At 37.7% G+C, this 23138-nt stretch overlaps 1 protein-coding gene across 1 annotated transcript in view; it reads left to right on the top strand.

Annotated features, from left to right (window-relative positions):
* Positions 1 to 23138, top strand: part of LOC144800376 (vitamin D3 hydroxylase-associated protein-like) — a 652021-nt gene that overhangs the window by 595159 nt on the left and 33724 nt on the right. Inside the window, exon 14 of the mRNA XM_078671677.1 lies at positions 166 to 311. Coding sequence (XP_078527803.1) covers positions 166 to 311 — 146 coding nt within the window. The remainder of the gene's footprint in view (positions 1 to 165; positions 312 to 23138) is intronic.

Here is a 23138-nt window from a genome sequence, read left to right as displayed (position 1 = left end):
TCAGAATCTGCCATCTGTCTGTGCCTTGAACCTCTACACTCCCATGTGGCTATACTAATGTTAATCTGAAATATAGATTGTATGAGATTCTGATATTTCTGTTTTTACAAAGGTAGAAGAGGTGTCTTATTTAATATATTGTTTCATGTTCTTTTTCTATTTCAGCTGCTGTTTCCTTTACTTACCTATACAATTTGTTGAACTTTCCTGTCGGTGTAGTGCCAGTAGGTACAGTGACACAAGATGATGAGAGACGGTTGAAGGACTACAAAGCGTACAATAATGATAAGTTCGACAGACTCATGAAAAAGGTTTGTGTGTATCTTGGGCCTAAGTTCTTGAACACTCGTGTATGAGTTAAATAACAGGAGAAGTGAGAATTGCCTAGAGATATTGTGAAACTTTCTTCCATCCTGTATGTGGTGCCTTCAATGCTGGAATAAGGTGGAAATCCTCAGGATGCTGATTCTGATAGCTATTCTTATGCTGGTTGATGGCCAACGTAGCCACCGCTTGGCCGGCCAACTATATAATAATGAGGAAAGACAGGAAAGAGAAATTAGGGGGTGACATTGCGATTATTTATAAAAACATATATACATGCATATTTGAAGATTTAATCTGCACGGTTTGCGAAGCTTCCTTATTTAGATTGACCCTAAATCCCCAGTTTACCTTTTCAGGGTCCTAGTTTTATCATCCCCCTGGGCCTGCTGGCCCGTGGGCTGCTGTCCTTCCTGATTTGATCACTCCTCACCTTTTGCACTCTGCCAATTTTACCATCCTGGGTGATTTAAATCTGCATTTTTATGACCCTACCTGTAGGATTGGTACTACTCTGATCTCAGATTTAGCAGCTATGAATATTTTACTTCATAATTCTGATGCCACAACCTGATTGGGCACTTACTTGATCCTATTTTTTCCAGTCTTTTAGAGATTGATTGTTCCCCATCTCTCCCTGTAACATGGTCAGACAACTATCGAGCTAGCTTTAGTATTAAGCAAGTTTCGTTTAATCCATCCATACCTGCCATAAGTTGTAAAGTTAAATGCAGAAATTGGGGAAGTTGAATTTTGAAGTTTTTAACTGGTCTTTAGCCAAAAATGTTTCTGACACTAACCAGGTCTCTTTAGCTGACCTAGAAAACGTTCATGGTTGCCTTAAAAAATCTATTGACGAATGTCTTCCTCTCTCTACGAAGAAACTGAATAATCATCGCCCTCCTGCCCCTTGGTATTCTGAGAAAGTAAAGCAGGAAAAAAGTTTATGTAAAGCGCTCAAAAGACGTTGGATGAAGGATTATTCGATCAAATCTAAACTTGCTTATTAAATCGCAATAAGAGCCTATCACTCCTCTCGTAATACTACAAAAGCTGAATGCATGAATACTACCCTACTTAATGCACAGAATAGTCCTAAGACCTTGTTCAAAGTAGTTAAAAATGTGTCTGGTGCAGACAACCTACCCAGCACCCCTGCACTTACCGAAATACAATGTGAAGATCTGGCAGAATTCTTCCTCGGGAAAGTGGAAAAAATTTATTCTGCTCTGAATGTTAAACAGGCCAATACTACACTGTCAACAATCCAAACTCTTATAACATCTAACACAGATGAACAGCTGGATGGTAAGCCTGTGGAATCTGGTTCCTTACTTGAAAATTGGGCACTTTTAGATGCTACCTCTCTTAAGCAAATTTTAGGCAGTCTTAAATCGGGTTCGCCAGGAGATCAACGTGCTGTTACTGTAATGCAGAAACTGGATTCATCTGTCTTGAAAGTTATTGTGGAGCTACTTAATGCTTCCATTCGAGAATCCACTATCCCTGCAGAGTGGAAGCACGCTATGGTTCTCCCGCTCTTAAAAAAAGCAAATGCTGATCCGGTGCAATTGTCTAACTTCCGTCCAATTTCTTTGCTTTCAGTATATTCTAAAATAATGGAAAAACACATTAATATTCAATTAACTTAATTTCTTGCCGCTCAAAAGTTTCTGCATTCATCACAGTCATGCTTCTGGGGATACAGCGGCGCTTATGTTGCTTGATTTAAGCGCCACCTTTGACACAGTGTCTCATTTAGTGCTACTGAAAGCCCTGCGTTTGCTGGACTTTGTTGGCCCAGCCCTTAATTGGCTTGCCGACTTTTTGACTAACCGCAGATTCCAGGTTTTTTCTTCTGAGGCAGCATCTAAAACTCATTTGTCACCTTATGAAGTTCATTAAGGCTCCATTTTATAGTCCTCTATTGTTTAATATTTGTGTTAAGCCTTTGGCAACTATACCTGAAGAAGCATGGTTGTCTATTTTTTCCTACGCCGATGATACACAAATAATTTTTCTCTATCGGCTTATAGGATTTCTACGACATCTTCTCTTCAGATGGGGCTAAGGAAAATTGCTGGGGGATGGAAGCCAATTCACTAAAACTTAATGGTGACAAAACTGAGGTACTAACTTTGGGAAAGTATAAGGACCATTGGGGCCCTCAGCACTGGCCACGTGAAATGGGTATTCTCCCTCAACCCACTTCTCACGTTCGCAATCTGTGGTTTATCATTGTCGACGAACTGTCAATGAAGCAGCAAGCAGTAAAGGTGGCATCTACCTGCTTCACTATCCTGAAATGGCTTAGAAAGATCCTCTGGATGTTGCCTAGTTCCACTCAAGGAACGGTAGTCCAAGCTCTTATTACATCTAGGCTGGACTACGGCAACATCCTGTACTTAGAAGCAAATAAGGATGTGATACGCAGCTTGAAAGTGGTGCAGAATGCTGCGGCCAGGTTGCTCAGCCAGATCCAGAGAATGGCCTCTGTTTTAAGCTCTCTTCGTGAGCTTCATTGGCTCAAGGTTGAGAATCGTGATCTATATGTTTAAAGTGAAGTCTGATAGTGGCCCTCAATATGTAAGGGCCATTGTACATCCTTATACACCTGCACGCTCACTGACCATGTCATGAGTGATGTAATATGTGACGTCATCAGCAGTGCATTGCACGCACAAGTTATAGTGAGTCCAACTAACTATAACGTGGGAATTTCAATGGTTTTATGCGAGTAAAACTTCCAGCTAACTATAACTGGTGTGAAACCTATGGTTTTTTCAGTGAATTTCAATGGTTTTTTAATAGCAAATCTTTATAGGTATAAAAAATAATAAATTTTAAAACGAACTTTATATTGTATAATTATGTCAATTTATTTTTTTATTTTTTTATTTTTAACCCCGGGGCGCGCCCTGGGGCGCGTAGCGTAAGCGCGTCGGGTCATGTGACCTGAAAATAACACTTTCTATTGGTGCAGAACTGTTTTGGTTTCCAAATGAGTAAAGACCGGGTCATATGACCTGAAAATAACACTTCTCATTGGTTCAGGACAGTTTTGTTTTTCCAAATGATGAAAGACTCCACCTTTTTTCCTTATTCTGACTTTGTCCTTTGACTGAGGAAGACCTGTTTCAGCAATAGAGAGAGAACTATTTTGTACTTTCAAATGGCTACTGTAGCTGCAACAGCTGGAGCATCTGCACCACCACCACCACCAAGAGGACCACCACAACAGTACATTGGTGATCAGGAAGACGAGGAGGAGGAAGAGGAAGAGGAGGAGGGGAGAACATGGCTGCCTGAACAAAATACCCCATACAAGCCCAAGTCGCACATTGTCTGGGAGTTTTTTTCATTCCCAGAGGGCAAGAAAAAAGTGAATGCGGCCAAGGTAACTTGCCTAATCTGTGGCGAACAACTCTCAAGGGGCAACCCAAACAAAAAATATTCCTTTGGTAATAATACCATGATTTGACATATGACCCGGAAGCATCCAAACAATTATTCTCGTGCAGAGCTCAGGGAACTGGGCAGTAACCTCCCCCAGTCTTCAAGGACCACCTCCAAAAGAACACAAACCACTCCATTGGGACCAGAAACAACAGAGATGATGCCTTGTATTCAGCCACGATTTGCTGATTTTAGAATCACATGTATTGAATGTGGCAAGCTCATCGCCTATGGTGAAAAGAGCGTAAAGCTCGTCGTCCTTGCTGGTGACAATCACAATTGCCCCAAAAAAAGTTTGAGCCATTTTCAATTCCCTTTTTTTTGGTTCTCCCCATAAAAAATAAAAAAAAATTATAAAACTGTTTTGAAAAGCCAAAAAAAGTACAAAATGTTCAAAAAAACATTAAAAAAAATATAAAACAACAAAAAGAAGAAAAAAAACTGTTCTTTTTAGAACTACCTTTCATTTATAAAAATAAACCTATATTTTTAATGAATCTCTGTCCAATTTTTTTTCTTAGGGTACGCGTACCGGGGCGCGCCCCCCAAAAAAATAGAAAAAAAAATGTAATGAAGGAGTTAGCATGAGGGAAGAACACAAAGAGAGTAATGTTAAGAGAAAGAGAGCTACAGGATGAACACAGAGGGATTGTTTATTACATAGTAAAAAACAGAGAAGGTGTAATAGGGTGAAAGTGAGAAAAGTAAAATGACTAAAGGAGCGAAAAAAGGGAAGAGAGAGGAGGAAGACTAAAGTAGAGATAGTGGGAGAATGTGAGTGGGTGTTGAAAGAAAAAGAAAGGACAGTAAAAAATTGAGAATGAAGGGTAGTGGCGTAACCGGGATAAATGAAGAACGGTGAGTGAGGGTAAGAAAAGACCAGTTAGTGTAAGTAAAGAGGGGTGAAAGAGGGTGAAAAATTTAATTAGGATAAGACATGGGGAGTGACAAAGAGAGTAAAGAAAACAGTACCTGAATGGGTTTGAGTGAAACAGCAAAGAAAGATAAGTAATGCAGTGTGTGTGACTTATAGGGAGTCAGTGGGTGTAGGTCGGGGTGTGGGTGTGTAAGGTGTGTCTGTGGGTGTGGCTGTGTGGGGTGTTTTGGTTTGGGTGGAGGTGAGGGTGTGTGAAGTATGTGTGAGGAGTGTATGGGTTTGGGGTGTATATGTGTGCGATGTATGTGTGTGTATGGAATGTGTGTGTGTATGTGAAGAGTGTGTGTGGGGGGATTTTTTGTGTGTATGAGGTGTGTGTGTGGTGTGTGTGTGGGGTGTATGTTAGAGGTGTGTGTATGTGTTGAGAGGGGGATGAGGTGTGTGTGTAGGAGTAAGGTAAATAATTAAGAAAAACAAAATGAGTGAAGAAGCAAAGGAAGGGAACAGAGGGTAAGTGAATTAAAGAATAGGGTTTGAAAGAATTGGAATATGAGAGGGGAAATAGGGAAATTGGAGTAAATATGGAGAATAAGAATAAGTGAGGGAAGCAGAATAAAGACACAGGAGTGAGGTTGGTTGAGAAAATATTAGTAAGCTTAAAGCAAAGGGTGATGACAAACTACATTTTTTTAGTCATACTTACCATGTAATAAATGTAACTTTAATTAATTTTTTTACTACACTTTGTATCTGTGAAAGAGAGAAGAAAAAATAAGTTATAATTAGTAAAATCTGTATTTTAAATTAAAATATACAAATGAAGAGATTAAAAATCATAACAGTGTATTTAGAAATAAAGTAAGAGTGAAGGACACAGAAAGGGAAATAAAGTAAGGTAGAAGGATCAAAAGAGAAAAAAAGAAATAGAATGAGAGCAAATTACTAAGAGTAAGGCATGTAGATTCACTGACACAGAGGAAGAGAAGAACAGAGAAATGAACTGAAGGTAAGAAAGATACTAAAACAATGTGAGTTAGCAAAACTAAATCAGGAAACAGTAGTAAGTAAAAAGATAATGACTGAGATAGAAAACAGTCTAATTAAGGATGCATTTAAAAGAATGAGGAATAGAAGATAACTGAGAGTAAGTGAAGAACAGTCGTAGAGTGAAAGGATGAAGGGAGAGAGGAAAATATACAACGATTGAGGGAAATGGAGTGAGGAAGTTAGTAGACAGACACACTAAGAGAAAAACTGAGTGAGGTGGAGTACAATGAGTGAGAAAAGGAAATGAGTAAGGTAGCAAAAAAAGGAAAGAGAGGAGAAGACGACTAAAACAGTGGTACTGAGAGAAAATAATTTGGTGATGAAAGTAAAGAGAAGGACATTGAAAGAAAGGAAATGAGGGATAGTAATGGAACCAGAGTAAAAGAAATGGGATGAAGAACGATGAGAGAGGAGCAGTGAAGTTGTTGTAAAAGAAATGATAGAAGGTAGATAAACACAAGTGAACATAACACAAGGAGAGTGAGGCACTGAGGACATAGAAGTAGTGAACAAAAAATAGACAGAAGAGGTCAAAAGTAAGGAGCAAACAAAGATAAGCGAGGGAGAGTGGGTGATTTATAGTGATAGAGTGCGATAATACTGCTGAGTGAGTAAAGAGGAATTACTAAAAGAGCAAAGGAGGAAAATACGGAAAAGGGAAGTAAAGCAGAGAGACTGAAAGCTGAAAAGTTATGCAAGGGAGAGAGGGGATGCAGACAGTTGAAATGAGAATGAGGGGTTGTTAAAGAAGTGGAGTAAAGGAACGGGGGTTACAGAGAGTGAGAGAAAGACATCATAAGTGAGTAAAAAGCTGAAAGAGGATGGAAAAAGGAAAGTGAGTGTCAGAGAATGGGAATACAATTTAATTTACACAATCCAAAGTATAGAATGACTTGTACAACATGTTACATAGTTTATTTTGCTGTTCTCAGAATATATTGAATTTCACTTAAAACACTGAGTTCAAATTACTCATCATATGACAGCGGGAAAAAAAAACACAATCTAAAAGATTGTGTTTTAAAAAAAACCTTAGATACTGACAAATGACAAATGTACACTAATCTTTGATTGACTTACTTTTCCTTGAGGCCAAATAGTATATCATGGAGGTCCTTTTCTCGTTGCAAAGTACTTTGCTGTTCACTAAAAAATCCATTTCATCGACTTTCTAGAAGAAAAGCTCCAAGAACATCTGAAATATTTTCATTATTTTCATATACTCCTTTTTTTCAGTCATGACTCTTTACTCATTCCTGTACCTTTCCTTTTGGCCAAATAGTGTCAGATGTATGAGTATATTTTCAAATTAATTCAAAGAAACTCTGAAATGACCTTTTTTCCGACGTTCTGAAAGAAAGGCTCTACAACATTTTCACAATATTTAAGTATTTGTAAAACCATCTCTGACTCACTCATGTTCATCATTTTGTATAATACTAATATCACTTACTATGTGATCCACTTACAGTACCTATATGACAAGTCAATTTTTTATATTACCTGGATCACTTTTACTCAGAATATATTTTTAAACAGCAAAATAACCTCTATTAACTGCTTCCGTCTTCATAGGCCAATTACCTTTACCTAAAATTTGGTTGTAAAAACACTAGGTATGAATTTTTTATGTCCAAAAGGCAAACGTTGTTTGAAAGTCAAATGAGTGTCGTTACATTGGGTCCAACCTTTACAACTTTTTAAATAGCATGTGTAATGCCCTGATGTTGTACAAGGACCGTCATGAAAAATAATAGCTACAGTTGCAAAGGTTCTTCCTGATATCGATAACTGAGAAGCCACGACATTTTTAATAGAAGTTGTCAATTTAGTTCCATCAGGTCTACATCGTTGGAACATTAAAATGACATACTGACCATAATTTTGAAGAAATAATGTGGACAGCATTGTAGACTTACATTGGGTACACACCATATTGTGATCCGCTGCTTTAACTAGATTATTAAAAGGCACTGATTTGCAGTCTGGTAAAGTCAAATATATAAATCTTTCAGTGTCTATTCTAGTAGTACTTGATAAAGTACAGTTGTCGCAGTCATGCTGCCATTGATAAGAAAGGCCAAAAAGATTTTTTATATCTACACCTTCATCTTCCAATACATCAAACATATACATTAAAAATTCCTGACAATCCTGCTGAATATACGTCTAGAAGATTTCGAATTTCTGAAACACTTTCTATTTTTGCTCTATCACTGGTACATTTCTCAAACACGGAATTCAACAAACAACAGAATCTTTGATCCCAATTTTCAACAATCTGTTCTTGTATATTTTGAAGAAAAAAGCAACATTAACCACTACATTAGCATAGCAGTTGACACCAGAACTATTTTCAAACTGAAATCCAACAATATCTTCAACAGAATCCTTTTTCCTTCTGCTTACAATTACAGTTTCATCTACTTTTTGTCTTTTTGCTACTACCTCACTGCAATTACTCTCGTTTCTTCTTTTTCGGCCTACCACACGTTTTTCAATCAGAGGATATTGAGGCAAATGTGGAGCATACTCTCTTCTTAACCTATTGTATTCTTTAACACAATGTAGATCTGCACAAATCTTTGTTTCATCACACTCAATCAAGTACAATCCTGATAAAGTTCTGACTCGTGATAATGCCACATATGCCATACCCTCTTTAAACACAGAACTTCCAATGTTCACCAAAGCGCTATCTACACTTAAACCTTGAGATTTATGAATTGTCACTGCATATGCCAAACAAATAGGAAACTGTTTTCGGCGAACATATAAGTCTTTCACGAGCAAAAATCTAGCTGAACAACGACAAATTTGTTCTATTTCATCAATGCCATCAAATGTAATTTTTAAAATTTCAATTCCATCTCTATTTTTGTAATTCACAAAACCAACAACATGGCCCATTGCTCCATTTACCAGACCTCTTTCAACATTTAAATTCCTTCTCAAAATGATATGACAATTTAAACACACATTCAGAATCTTTTCAAAACCAGCAGTTTTAGATATAGTCTTCTCTAATGAATCCAATTTTGATTTCAAATTTTCAGACAAAATAATTGTTGCTCCCATATGCTCTATTTTATCTGTAGCTTCCAGTGTCACTATCTCTTCATTTTCTAACTTTAACATTTTGTTGTTGAACACGGAACATTCTTTCAGAGTTGGCATCAAACATATGCCAGATTTCTTCTCGTTAATTTTCTTAAAAATAATCTCTGGAAGAATGTTTTCATTTGGGTACAAATTTGAAATTAACCGTCCATGTAAAGCTTCTTTCCCTTACTGACTTACTTTTCCGATTCTTACATCTTGTAAAATATTTTTATAATCTTCATCCTTTGCCTGCCGCATATTTTGAAGCAGTTCTGCATATTTGAAGTTTAACCATATATTAACGTTTCCAATGCTTCCTAGGCACTTCCTGGTATCTTCATGCGTGAGCATTTTGAACACAGGTTGTCCTTTCACTGGAGTCAACTGCAGAAGATCTCCAAAAACAATAATATGTTTTCCTCCAAATAAGACATCATAGTCTGTTCTAAGAATTTCTTGCATTCTCAAATGCACAAAAGCAAGCATTATATTTGACACCATGCTTACTTCATCAATGATGAGAAGTTTCATTTTCTTCAGGACTCTCGAAACTTCGGAACACGCATCTCCAGATAGCTTGTGATATTGCAATTTGTTATCATGCTCCACTGGCAGCATCAGTAAACGATGTAAAGTAATCCCTTTAATGTTATGTGCAGCCAGCCCAGTTGGAGCAGTAACAACACAAGACAGCGGTGATTCAGTCCTTTTCTGCATATAAGTTGCAATTGCTTTAATCAGAAAACTTTTTCCAGTTCCCGCTTCTCCACTCACGTACAATTGGACTGGTTTAAAAGATAAACATGAGCACTCTTTTTTTCTCATGAGTGAATCCATGTTCAACCTGATCTGTGACTTCGTCATATATCTGTTTCTGCTCAAGGTTTAGTTGTTTCACCAAATCTTCTAAGTTAACTACATCATCTTGAGTTTGTTCCATAGCTCTTTCCACCTCATCCATGGCAGTGGCAGCTTCATTTTGAATAATTGGTCCTCCAAGTGGATCCTGACTCAATGAAGCAGTACTCTGACTGTCTTGAGAACTGTCTCTAGCAATCTCTGCAGCAATTGTGGCTTCTTGCTCTATTTCTTCGTTCAACATTTGCAGATAATTTGGAAAAACAGGACATTCTATGGTATCCTTTGTTGCATTAAAAGAATCTTCGTAACAGAGATAATCTCCAAGTAGTTCCTCTTCTATACGCCATGGCTTAAAGAGTTGCATAAGAGCTAAATAGTAAAATTCCCTTTTCTCTGGATTTTCGCAACTCAATTTTCGATGATTAATCAAATGGCCTTTTTTCTGTCTCACTAGACATCCTTCACACCCAATGATAGCATATATTCCATTGTTAATCTCTTCTCTGATGGTTCTCTTATTAATATAGTTTTGCAGAACTTCATACAAACAACTGTTCTCAAGATGACTACTTCTATTTGGATAGTATGTATCCAACATGTTTGTCTTCAAAATATCTGTACTTTCTGGTTCTTTCTCCGCCAAATACTCTATTTCTTGTACAGATTTCAAAACTCAATTTCGTGTTGCAGCAAGACCTAGACTCACCCAAATGATGGTTCTAGATTTGGCATAGAGACTTGCTGGCGACAATCGATCAGAACATTCATATGCTCCAATTTCTCGATGCGACAACATCTTCAGACTGTAACTGTATAATTTCTTGCTTAGACTCTTTTCATGTGAAATGTCCTCCCACATTTCCTTCAGTTCTGTCTTTTCTTTTTTTGTGATGTAAGACGTCACATATCGAGCCACAGCAATAGAGTTGTCAGCAACGAATTGAATATCCATGTTAGCATTCCACATGGACAAAATCACTGGGTTGTAGTCGTTGATGTACTTGGACTCTTCGTTTCTTTTTAAATTGTATGTATTTTTTTGTGATTTTCTCGTCACAGTATGTCGCAGAGAAGACATCAAATTATTTACTCTTCCTTTAGAAATCACTGGTCGTGGAAAGCCGAAACGACATTTTGTGTAGAACTTGTCCTTGTTTCTGAATTTTCGACGACAGTACTTTCCACAACGATGGGATTGAAAGCGTAAAAGTTGTTTCCTTAAACTGTTTTCTTCGGTAGTTTTCGGAACAGCACATGTTGAATACTCTTCAATGAAGCTCATCACTGTCTCATCCGAATCTGTTCCAAATTTGGGTGCATCTTTAATCCACAACAACATATGTATGTGAGGAGCACCTCTCGCTTGATACTCCTTTCTCCAAAAGAAATCCAAAACCTCTCCAAGGGGAGTATTTTTTTTGTTGGTAATAAAAGACATCATAGCTTCAAATCTATGATTGAAATATCTGCATACATTCACTGGATCCAAAGAACACAGTTCTCCAGGTGTTTTGAATTCTATATTTTGTATATTTGCATTTGCCTCTCGTAGAAATTGTAGTAAGTCGTCCCATGCATACTCGGCACAGCTAAGAGTGAGGAACCATGTAGGAGTTCCTAAGTTTCTTAGCATACATTTCAATTCCCCATGACGACGGTACCAATACTCGTTTGTACCACGCTGACATGCCATGAGATTGATTAGATGAGTTTCTAAAATATTATCTTGCAGATTCACTTTCTCCATAAAGTCCCTCGCCAAAACATTTTGCAGATGTGCTCCACTTTTCAGTATATGGTTTACTGCATAAGAAAGCCCAGACAAGTCACTTTCATACAGTAGATGAAACAAATAGGGAATGCATTGACAAAACCTTGGATCTTCAGCATATAATCTTACAGTTCGATATTCAGATGCAGGAATTTGAAGTGGTCGATCGTCATATCGTCCACCTCGACCTGTTGGAAATAGCTGTGGAAAACAACGAGCTTCCAAACTTTCTTCCCATACACTAATGGGACTTCCTTTTGCTGCTTTCATTTGAAACAATTCAATTGCATTCCCCATTACTTCTTTGGAATGCAAAGGATGAACAGTATAATGTTCATATATTTCTTCACTTCTAGACACATCAACTGTTTCAATTTGGCCGCCTGAACAATCACTGTCTTCATCTGCAGCTGTTTCCTCTGCTGCAACACATACATCTTTGTAATACTCATTGTTTTTGACTAAATACAACGTTGCCTTTTTGACTTTCCTAACATCCACTAAATCTTGCCAGATTTTCTTACTCTTTGTCGGAACCCCATTAACTAAAATAACTAAAGGTTCCTCTTCTACTTTTTCTATACCAATTGTATCAATATTTTTTTTTTAAATCTAGAGGCAAATAAACAACTCTTCCCTTTAATCCTCTCTGCAAGTCTGTAGGAGGCAATTTCCCTATCTTAGGCTCCATGCGAACAATTGCCTGAAAAGGATGGACACATTGAATCAAAATAGACTCATATGTATTTAAATCCATCATTTCACGGGGAATGTCTACCAACTCCAGATTATTATGAACAGCTCTAGCAGGCATTCTGTTTTGATTTAATTTATCATAACAATATTTACAAATACGCTGATCAGAACTCAAATCAAAACAATTCTCCACCCACAAATAAGTTGCAAAATCCTTCCACTCGTAATTATTCATCTTTTCACTTTTTACATATAAATCAACTAATCTAGTTTGATGCTTATAATGACTTCGTCGACAACACACACAAGTAAAATTCGGCCTTTCACTTGATTTCACCTTAAACCTGGTAATTTCCTGCTCAAACTTTTCTGTACTTGAAATCTGTACATTGTCTTCCACATTACCTTGAATTGCTGTGTCAATTTCTACACTGTCCTCTTTTTCACCAAAATAACAAATCTCAATTTCTTCACAAATCTTCTTCACATCTAATTCAGTTCCATGCAAAAGAGCACTGTTTAATTGTTTAAGCTTAAGTGCTGGACTTTTTGCATAATACAACATTCTTACTAATTTCCTCATTTTGGTATCATGCACTGCTAACATCCTAAAATGATGAAAAACACTCTGACAGACTTTTCTAGAAAGACAAGCCAGTGAATGCCCTTGCAAACCTGTGTTTTCTCTCACTCTGCAAGGATCTAAGTCTTGCAACAACTTCACTTTCTGCTTTAGACTTTTCTTACTATATGTACGTAAGAAATTACAAAACAAATCAATTGATTCCTGTCGCACACTACAAATACGACTACACTTCCAAGTGTACACTGGACCCTTAGTACGTCTCCCTAAAACGTCATCAGTTAACACCTCTTCTGGTTCTCTAGGCACAAGTTTCTCTTTTTCAATCGGACAACCGTCTTTCACTTCATACGCTCGACCACTGGTGTCAACTGCATGCACTAAATCATTCTCCTGGAAGTAACTCTCCTCATTAAAAAATGGCTCACAACTTAAACTGTGCATCCATTCTCCTGAAAAAACTTTACAAAAATTAGTCCGATTAATTACTCTTTTTCATCTACTGTTTGATTTGAAAACATCAATTGTCTTGTTAAGTGTCCTAATTCTATTGATTATTAAAATAAATAATTTTTTCTTAACTTCAAAAGCCTGATCAACAATCTTCTCTACACTTTTCTTTTTCTTATAAAAAGCAGCTCTCTCTTTACCTTTCCTAATGTTTTTTAGCAAATTTAAAACCACCCTATTGCGAAACATTCATTTACGAATGTCTCTAAACTGATTCTGCCTTTTATTCCGATACATATTATTCTCTCCTGCTCCAGTAGTAACATTTTCTGACGGTCTCTCCTTCCTTTTCAAAATTACTCTCTCCTTCTCTTTTTCTACATGCTGTCCAACATTTTTTTTTGTTTTACATATATTCCGTAAAAAAGACTTAGTTATCTTACCAGGAGCTTCTTTCCTGTTTTTTGAAGTCTTTGTTGTGGAGGACTGCTGTAATTCCGATGCTGTTTTTGTTTTAAACCGTATTTCTAATTTTCTTGTTCTTTGCCTTGAGGGCATATTTCCTTACTCTTGAAATCTTGTTTTCAATCTGTGTTAAAGAAAAATATAGCACATTATAGACCACTATTATCAAACATCAAAGCAATGACAAAAAGCAAACAATCTATTCAGGGTTACAGATCAAGTGAGGATTCTCCAGGGGTGCAGAAGAGGTATGGCCTCTATTGAAGAGTGTAGTAGAAGAGAGATCTGTCCACGGGTGCAAATAACTTGAGACCTGTGTCTAAGAGTGTAGTGGGGGATAGGCTTCATGAAGCCTAGTCCACTGTACTCTTAGACACAGGTCTCACCACCTACACTCTCCAAGAAAAGCCTCTCTCCCACTACAGTCTTGAACACAGGCCTCCCCTCCTCTGTCCCTCTAGACATTCCTCACCTCATCTGCACAATCTACTTCCTAATCTGAGGTAACACAGGTGACATGATTGTGAAAAGGTCAAATTTTTGTATCTAATCATTCACACACTATTTATTCTTTCTCAAAAATGTAAAAGACATTAATTTGCCCTAAAAATGTTTCAGTAGTGTAATGAAAGGCTTATACATATAACCTTTTCTCTGTTTTTCAAATGTTATTCTTAAAAAAGATTATGAGGCCTAAGCAGGAGTGCAGATGTAATAAAGCCTGTCCAGGGGAGCACAAAAGGTGAGGCTTGTGTCCAAGAGTGCAGTGGACAGGACTAAACTGGAGTAGTGTGCAAAAAAAAGATGAACCTCATTTATAAAGCCCTGCATCAGTTTTCCACTCCTGATGCGTCACTTTTTGTGACGCATCGGCGGCATAAAACATGTGCCTTGTTGCGCCATATTTAAAAAGTCACGCATATAGGTAGATGCGTCACTTTTTAAACCTCTGCGCCACATTATACCTCTGTCAGGTGTAATGTACACAGAGGGGTCATTTCTCTGCAGAAAGCCTCATAATAGTGACGCAGTGAAATCAATGAGATTTCACTGCGTCACTTTTAGGACACTGTTACGTCAAAATCTTGCGCCTGCCTCACAGCAGACATAAGACTGAGGCAAACGCTTTCACATGGAGATTTCCCCATGTGAAAGGATACATTGCTGGAGTACAAGCATTCCATTTCAGTACTGAAAACTCACTATTTTACAAAATACATTTCCTCTCTCTTGCAAACAATCCTACAGCATGTCCAAGGCTGTAAATAAGCTGAGGCTTGGCTGACCATGCCAATTAGTTGAAGTCTATTCAGGGTTGCAGATGAGATAAGGATTGTCTAGGGGTGCACAAGAGGTATGGCCTGTATTGAAGAGTGTAGTGGAAGAGAGGTCTGTCCACGGGTGCAAAGAACTTGAGACCTGTGTCTAAGAGTGCAGTGGGGGATAGGCTTCATGAAGCCTAGTCCACTGCACTCTTAGACACAGGTCTCACCACCTACACTCTCCAAGAAAAGCCTCTCTCCCACTACAGTCTTGAACACAGGCCTCACCTCCTCTTTCCCTCTAGACATTCCTCACCTCATCTGCACAATCTACTTCCTAATCTGAGGTAACACAGGTGACATGATTGTGAAAAGGTCAAATTTTTCTATCTAATCATTCACACACTATTTATTCTTTCTCAAAAATGTAAAAGACATTCATTTGCCCTAAAAATGTTTCAGTAATGTAATGAAAGGCTTATACATATAACCTTTTCTCTGTTTTTCAAATGTTATTCTTAAAAAAGATTATGAGGCCTAAGCAGGAGTGCAGATGTAATGAAGCCTGTCCAGGGGAGCACAAAAGGTGAGGCTTGTGTCCAAGAGTGCAGTGGACAGGACTAAACTGGAGTAGTGTGCAAAAAAAAGATGAAACTCATTTATAAAGCCCTGCATCAGTTTTCCACTGCTGATGCGTCACTTTTTGTGACGCATCGGCGGCATAAAACATGTGCCTTGCTGCGCCATATTTTAAAAGTAACGCATGTAGGTAGATGCGTCACTTTTTAAACCTCTGCGCCACATTATACCTCTATCAGCTGTAATGTACACAGAGGGGGCATTCCCCCGCAAAAAGCCTCGTAATAGTGACGCAGTGAAATCAATGAGATTTCACTGCGTCACTTTTAGGACACTGTTACGTCAAAATCTTGCACCTGCCTAACAGCAGGCATAAGACTGAGGCAAACGCTTTCACATGGGGCTTTCCCCATGTGAAAGTATGCATTCAGGGAGTTGCGTCGTTTTTGTGACACACTCCAGCAATTCGTCACTTTTGCGCTTACAGATACATCACAAATACTGACTTATCTGTAAGTCCTAGAAACATGATGCGTCATACATTGAATATAATGCATCATTGGTGTCACAAGGAGTGCACAGTGAAAAGTGATGCATCGCTGTTTTCATAAATAAAGCTCCCAGTGTGCTTCCTAATGTGAGGTAACACAGGTGACATGATTATGAAAGCTTCAAATTATTTTACTTAATCATGCACACATTTTTTATTTTTTCTCAAAAAAGTAAAAGCTATTAATTTGCCCCAAAATCGATTTTTCAATAACATTTTAGAAACACAGTGCAAGTCCTATGTACAATCATTCCATTTCAGTACTGAAAAGTCACTATTTTACAAAATACATTTCCTATCTCTTGCAAACATTCCTACCAAGCATTACCCAAAATATTAAGCAAACCAACAGCAAAGAAACTCAATCTGCTTCCCAATCTGAGGTAAAACAGGTAACATGTTTGTAAAAGATTCAAAAAATTTAATGTAATTAAACACACACTATTTATTCCTTCTTAAAAATGTGAAAGCCATGGATTTGCACTAAAATCTTTTTTCAATTACCATTTTAGGAACAGAACACAGGTCCTATGTACAAGCAATCATTTTCACTACTGAAAGCCATTAATTTGCCCTAAAACCATTTTTTATTTACTATTTTATGAACAAACCACAGATCCTATTTACAGGCATTCATTTTCACTACTAAAACCCATTGTTTTGCACTAAAATCGTTTTCAATTAACATTTTAGAAACAGAGCACAGATTCTATATACAAGCATTCATTTTCACTACTGAAACCCATTGATTTACCCTAAAATTGATTTTTAATATAACATTTTAGATACAGAGTGCAAGTCCTATGTACAACCATTCAACTTCACTATTGAAACATCACTATTTCACAAAATACAAATCCTCTATTTTGCAAATATAGAAACCATGTATTTTTAAAAAGCATCACACAAACCAAAAGCAAAGAAAATCAATGTGCTTCTGAATCTAAACTCTCTATCTAAATGAATCATAACTCGCCTTTACAAATGCTTTGGGAAGTTCAGAACAGTGTCAGATACACACACCAATATTTCTTTAGCAGAGCAAAAGGTATGTTCTCCAGGCACTGCAACCATTAATGGCACAGAAAACCTCTAATTCTACACACATATTCCTCATGGTAACCAATCAAAACTCTTCCCTCTGTATTTTCAAACCAACACCCTTCCCCCCTCAGCCCTTTCTACCTGTTACCATAGCAACTCCCTCCTCATTGAGCTCCCAGGGTTAAAAGTTTATTCTACAATGTTGCAAATCACCTCAGCAAGGATGTTTGACCTGAAAATACACCAGCTTATCTGGTGCAATGTTTCTTTAAATGACTGTTTTTTAACCATTCAAATGACTTCTTTCACACAACAGAACCATGCACCCTAACTTTCAGTTTTCAACTATCTGAATCCACCAATAATTACTTGTGATTCAAAAGCACTGAAACTCCACAGTTTTTTTTTGCAAACTCCTACTGTTCCAACTGCCATTTCATTCCTACACTTCATCTGACTGCACCAGAACCTCCTCTCACCATGTATTCTGTCTGGATTATTGGACATAGCTACATTCACTGGGCTCAAAGGTATGCAGCCAACAGAAATTTTCACAACCTTGATTTATCAAATGTGCACATAAAATGGATTGGCCAAAGAGGATTGAGATGTCATCAATTGATACCATTGGTGAAAACCTTTTACCATCTGCCACACCCTAACCTCATAATTTTGCACTGTGGTGGAAATGACCTAGGCACTTTGACTGGGGTAGGTCTGGAGATGCTTTTAAAGGACACCTTTGGGCAATTGATGACACTTTTTCCACAAACTGCCATGGTATACTCCAATATATGCCAAAGACAGAAATGGAACTGGTCCAACCAATTTTGTCCACAATTTGAGAAAGCACGGAAACATGTGAATAAATCTGTTTCTGCTTACATGAGAGACTATGGAATGGGTTCAATATACAACAACAACTTGCGTTACAACATGCAAGATATCTACAGAGCAGATGGTGTGCACTTCTCAGATGAGGGGAATAGAATATTCCTCCTGAATTTAAGACTGTGCATTGTAACCTACTTGTAGGTACCTAAATCAGACATAGAACCCAAAAGCTCTTTTCAGGGCTACTCTACCTCTTATCACTCCAAATGATTATCTTTTTCTAACTTTTTTCACTATTTTTCACCAAAGTACGCTCCCCGGTACGCTTCCCGGTGCGCGTACCGGGCGCTCCCCCCGCGAAAATGTAAAAATACTTTTTTTTTTGGCCTATATGGGCCTCCTAAGACCCCCTCAGAAAACCTAGGGGGTTGCCTACCGTGCCCCCTTATACCCATTCCCAACGTTGTTTGTCCTCCATTTTCTGTCTCAAATCTAGCGAAACACAAAATGGAGGACTCCCGTAGCGCTGCCGGTACGCGTACCGGGGCGCGCACCGGGAAGCGCTCCCAAAAAATGTTAAAAGGTAATTCACATTAAAATCACTGTAGACACTTTCACCAAATATAGAATAGCTCATACTACATACCAGTCCCTACCATTTTCCTAAAGTTGGCGGAATTCCATTGAGCCATTTAGCCTGTCGACCTCTCTAAATATCCTGAGGTAAATTACTTCACAAAAACACATCTGAAGTGTTAGAATTTACAACCAATTAAAATGTTACTTTCATTTTCTACTATTATTTCCTGACAATTGATTGGTTATGTACATGAATATATATAAAGAAAGAGAGGGAAACACAGCCATTTTGAGTACTACTTCCTGAAGTACATTTCAATGCATTTTCACTGAGAACTTAAACGTCTTTTTGAAAGGTAAGATGTTATTTTCAAAACTGAAGTATGTTGTGCACTTTAAGTTAATTTGGAAAACATTTCCTGATAGTTACATACTATCCCTCTGTAATAGTTATAGATTGAGATAGACTTCTCTGTTATAGTTATGGATGGAGTTAGGCTTCTCTTGTATAAATTTACTTAGGCTTCATGATATACACTTTTTTATATTTCTACTTCCAGCCTTATACCATACACTGCCCAAAAATAACTTCACTGTTAAAAAATCCAAACTACCTGTCTGAACTTAAACCCAACAGTGCCCTATCTCTACTGATATATTTATTTTTTATGCAAATTACAGCAAGAAAATGGAAGGAGAGCAGAATATTTCCTTCGAAATTGTTCTGGAGAGCAACAATGAACAAGTTATTGAACCCAATGATGACTTAGAATTCATGGATGAATCACGGGATTATGAATTAGTTCAATGTGTAGAATCAGTAGATTCGCTGATTCAAAATGAGGACATTTCCGACAATCTGTTATTAGAAGTTCTGTTAAATTTGGAAAAAGAATCAGAAAAATAAAATTATATTTAATAATTCTAAAATTGTTTGAGACATTATTCATTTTTATATGTAATTCATAAACTAGTACCAAATTGATTATAATGTAAAGTCAGACTTATAGTATACTGTGCAACTTTTTTATGTTACATAGTAATTTTGCTCATAGATACTTCCTTTCTCCCACTATATTATCTCCAATGTGTATTTGACATCTCTTTTTCATCTCCTGCCTCCATGTTGGTTCTGCTTTCCTGACAGACTATGATATGGATTCCATATACCACAATAACTTCTGTAACAACATGCAAGATATCTACATAGGAAACGGTGTACATTAAATTTAAGACTCAGCATTGGTACCTACATGTTGGTACTTAAAACACCCAAACAACACAATAACTCTATGCAGAGCTACCCTACCTCTAATCACTTTCAATTATTATTTTCCTGTTTCACTGGGTTTTCCCCATGGTACGCTCCCCGGTACGCTCCCCGGTACGCGTACCGGGCGCTCCTCCCGCGAAAATAGAAAAAAAAAAAATGTTTGTCCCGCGGGACCCTTTTATGACCCCCCATCAAACCTAGGGGGTAGGGGGGGTCTACCCTGCCCCCTTTTGGTAATTTCCCCCTTTGTTTTTTGCCACCTGTTGTGTCTCGATCCTACCGAGACACAAGATGGCGGCCGCTGCGGACTGTTTCGAATGTTTACAGACACCCGAGAGCCAATCAGCTTTCCGTGCGCAAGTCACGTGGCGCGCCCGGAGCGCTCCCCGGTGCGCGTACCGGGGCGCGGCTATAGATATATACATTTTTTTGAACCTAAATTACTCAAAATCCTATGGAGCACATATCTTGAGACATAGCAAAGGCACATCGGGCTACCAGTCCCTACAATTTTGCCACGTTTGGTGAAAATCCATTCAGCCGTTCGAGCTAAAAGTGAGTTCGACCGCCCTATGGAAATTAACATGGGGAAAATACGTTTTGGGACCCCCCTTTTATCTCGGCCCCCGAATGACGAATCCCCCCCAAACTTACAGGGAAGGAGCGGAGAGCCGCGAGGCAAAGTTGAGGAAAAATTCAGGCAGATTCCTCAACCAACGGCAAAGTTATTCCCAATAGAATGTTGCGATTTCCCTATGGAAATCAATCCTAACTATAACTACCTACTGGCGACCGCCAGTAGGTAATATATATATATATATATATATATATATATATATATATATATATATATATATATATATATATATATATATATATATATATATATATATATATATATATATATATATATATATATATATATATATATATATATATATATATATATATATTTTTTTTTTTCAAAGCAAATGTCCCTTACTGGAGGAGGAGCAACTGCTCAGCTGGTGCCGGTGACGAGTCAAGGACAAGACTCGTTGTAGATTTCGAGCAATTTCAAAAAGACACCGCACTCTTCTCGGATTTTTCAAGCTTCTTTATTCCATCTTGGAAAAACTTCCTCACCTACGCGTTTCGAACAAAAGACTATTCTTGATCACGGTAGTAACAAGTCAGTTTTTACTTTTCAGTATTTATACCCTGCTACCCACTTAACAATTAGGATGCATTGTGGGAGGGGTAGTTCTAGGTTGTAAAACCAATGTTAAGTTTCTTTTCTCAGGTAACAAGCCATATGTTTGGTGACGGTGTGATAGTCTCACTTTTAGGCTTAGTGCCTTTGTAACTTAGAGGAATTAATTTACTCTAAGGCAAGCTGAGTATATCAACTCTCTTGCAGGGTTGTGTACAATTGTGTACTTAGTGTGGGGTGATAGCTGAGTGCTATATCCCACAGTCATTGGCTTGTGCTTAAGTCCAGGAGCTTGACATGCTTTAAAACAACGATTATTGTAAACAACAAACTTAAATTTCTCCTTATATTTTAAATTGACCCCTTTTGCATTTCGAATATCTAAACAATGTGTACTCAAAGAAACTGCTAGTGTGTCTGGTTTCAGCAGCAAAGTAATATATTGCGTATCTTTCGATATTTCTATCAAACACATGTCTTATGAAATAGATATCATGATAAATGAAGACTTTCATTTTACTTTTGTGTGATTGTCTCTGGATTATTTATCTCAGTTTTTCATAAATGTACATATAATTCCTCGTCCCCATTCAATCCCTGGGGAATCTTTGTCTTAAATTTGATTATTAGTTTTGATTCCAAACGTCTGAGTCTTTGTAAGCGATTTCCTCCTCTTTCATTTTCAGATATCATGGCTATCCCCGAGTATCTTACATTTAGCCATGTTTTGTTTTTGTGAGTCATGAGGTGTTTGGCCATCGCATACGTTTGGTCTTTGTTTTGAATTGCCCTTATGTGTTCTAACATTCTCTTTTTAAGGGCACATATTGTCGATCCAATATATCTTTTTCCACAATCACATTCAAAAAGATAAACAACATAATGGGACTCACATGTGATCTTGTTCCGAATTTCAAATGGTTGGCCTTTCGGATCCGTTAAGAATTTTAAGTTTTTTCCAATCTTACATGCCTTACATGATATACATTTGGTGAAGCCTTTCTGTCTTTTTTCCAGCCATGTTTCTTCTCTCTTATCTATGAAATGGCTGTTGACTAGAGTGTCACCAAGTGATGGTGCCTTTCTGAAGGAGATCAGTGGTGCATCTCCAATCAAGTTTCCAATGTCTGGATCTTTTTTCAATACACTCCAGTATTTTGTGACCACTTTTCTGATTTTCACACTTTCCTTTGAATATGTCAAGATTAAACGTGGCTTCTCCTCGGTTGTTGTTTTGTTGGCAACTGTCTTTTTCTCAATCAATGTTTTAGCCCGACCAATAATTTCAAGCTGTGGTTCGCTATACGAAAACATTGCCTCATATGTGGATCATTTTCTAGCTCCCATAGTGCCAACACTAAACTCCTTCATTAAGGACACTGGAGACTTTCTACGAATCATAATGGACATGGAATGGCAACCAACATATCTTCTAGCTACAATAGATGTAGTATCACTTTATACATCGATCAACCACCAACTAGGACTAGAAGCAATTGCTTATTTTCTCAGGCAGAAACCAATAGGGGAACTCAAACATTCGGCTATGTTGTTAGATATGATACACATATGCCTTACGAACAATGTGTTTCTCTTTAATAATGGAATTTATTCCCAGAACCGTGGAACTGCCATGGGCGTTTCTTTCTCTCCAAGCTATGCTAATCTCACCATGGGATGGTGGGAGAAACACATAGCTTGGAGAGAGGAGAATGAACCATACACTGCCAAGATAATTCTCTGGCTGAGATTTATCGACAATCTCTTCCTATTGTGGAAAGGAACAAGGGAAGAGTTGCTGGAATACATAATGATCTTGAACACGAATGATGTTGGTCTACAATTCACATTTAACATCCAAGAAAAAGAAATCGATTTCCTGGACACCAAGGTATACATAAAAGAGAACAAAATACACACGACCCTTTTCCGGAAAAAAACCTCAACAAATAGCATTCTCCACGGAACTAGTTTTCATCCGATATCTTTGAAACAGAATGTACCTTATGGAGAGTTTCTAAGGATGAAACGAAATTGCTCTGAACCCTTGGAAATGGAACAAAAATTTGCAGAAACTGCACATCGATTCTCCCAAAGAGGATACAGTATGAAAACAATCAAATTGGGAGAAACAAGAGCACGGCAAAAAACAAGAACTGAAACATTGATTGAGAAAAAGACATTTGCCAACAA

This window comes from Lissotriton helveticus, chromosome 1_2 (genome assembly GCF_964261635.1).
Source record: "Lissotriton helveticus chromosome 1_2, aLisHel1.1, whole genome shotgun sequence".
Lineage (NCBI taxonomy): Eukaryota > Metazoa > Chordata > Amphibia > Caudata > Salamandridae > Lissotriton > Lissotriton helveticus.
The sequence above is the reverse complement of the archived record's forward strand: the minus strand, read 5'-3'. Positions and strand labels throughout refer to the sequence as shown.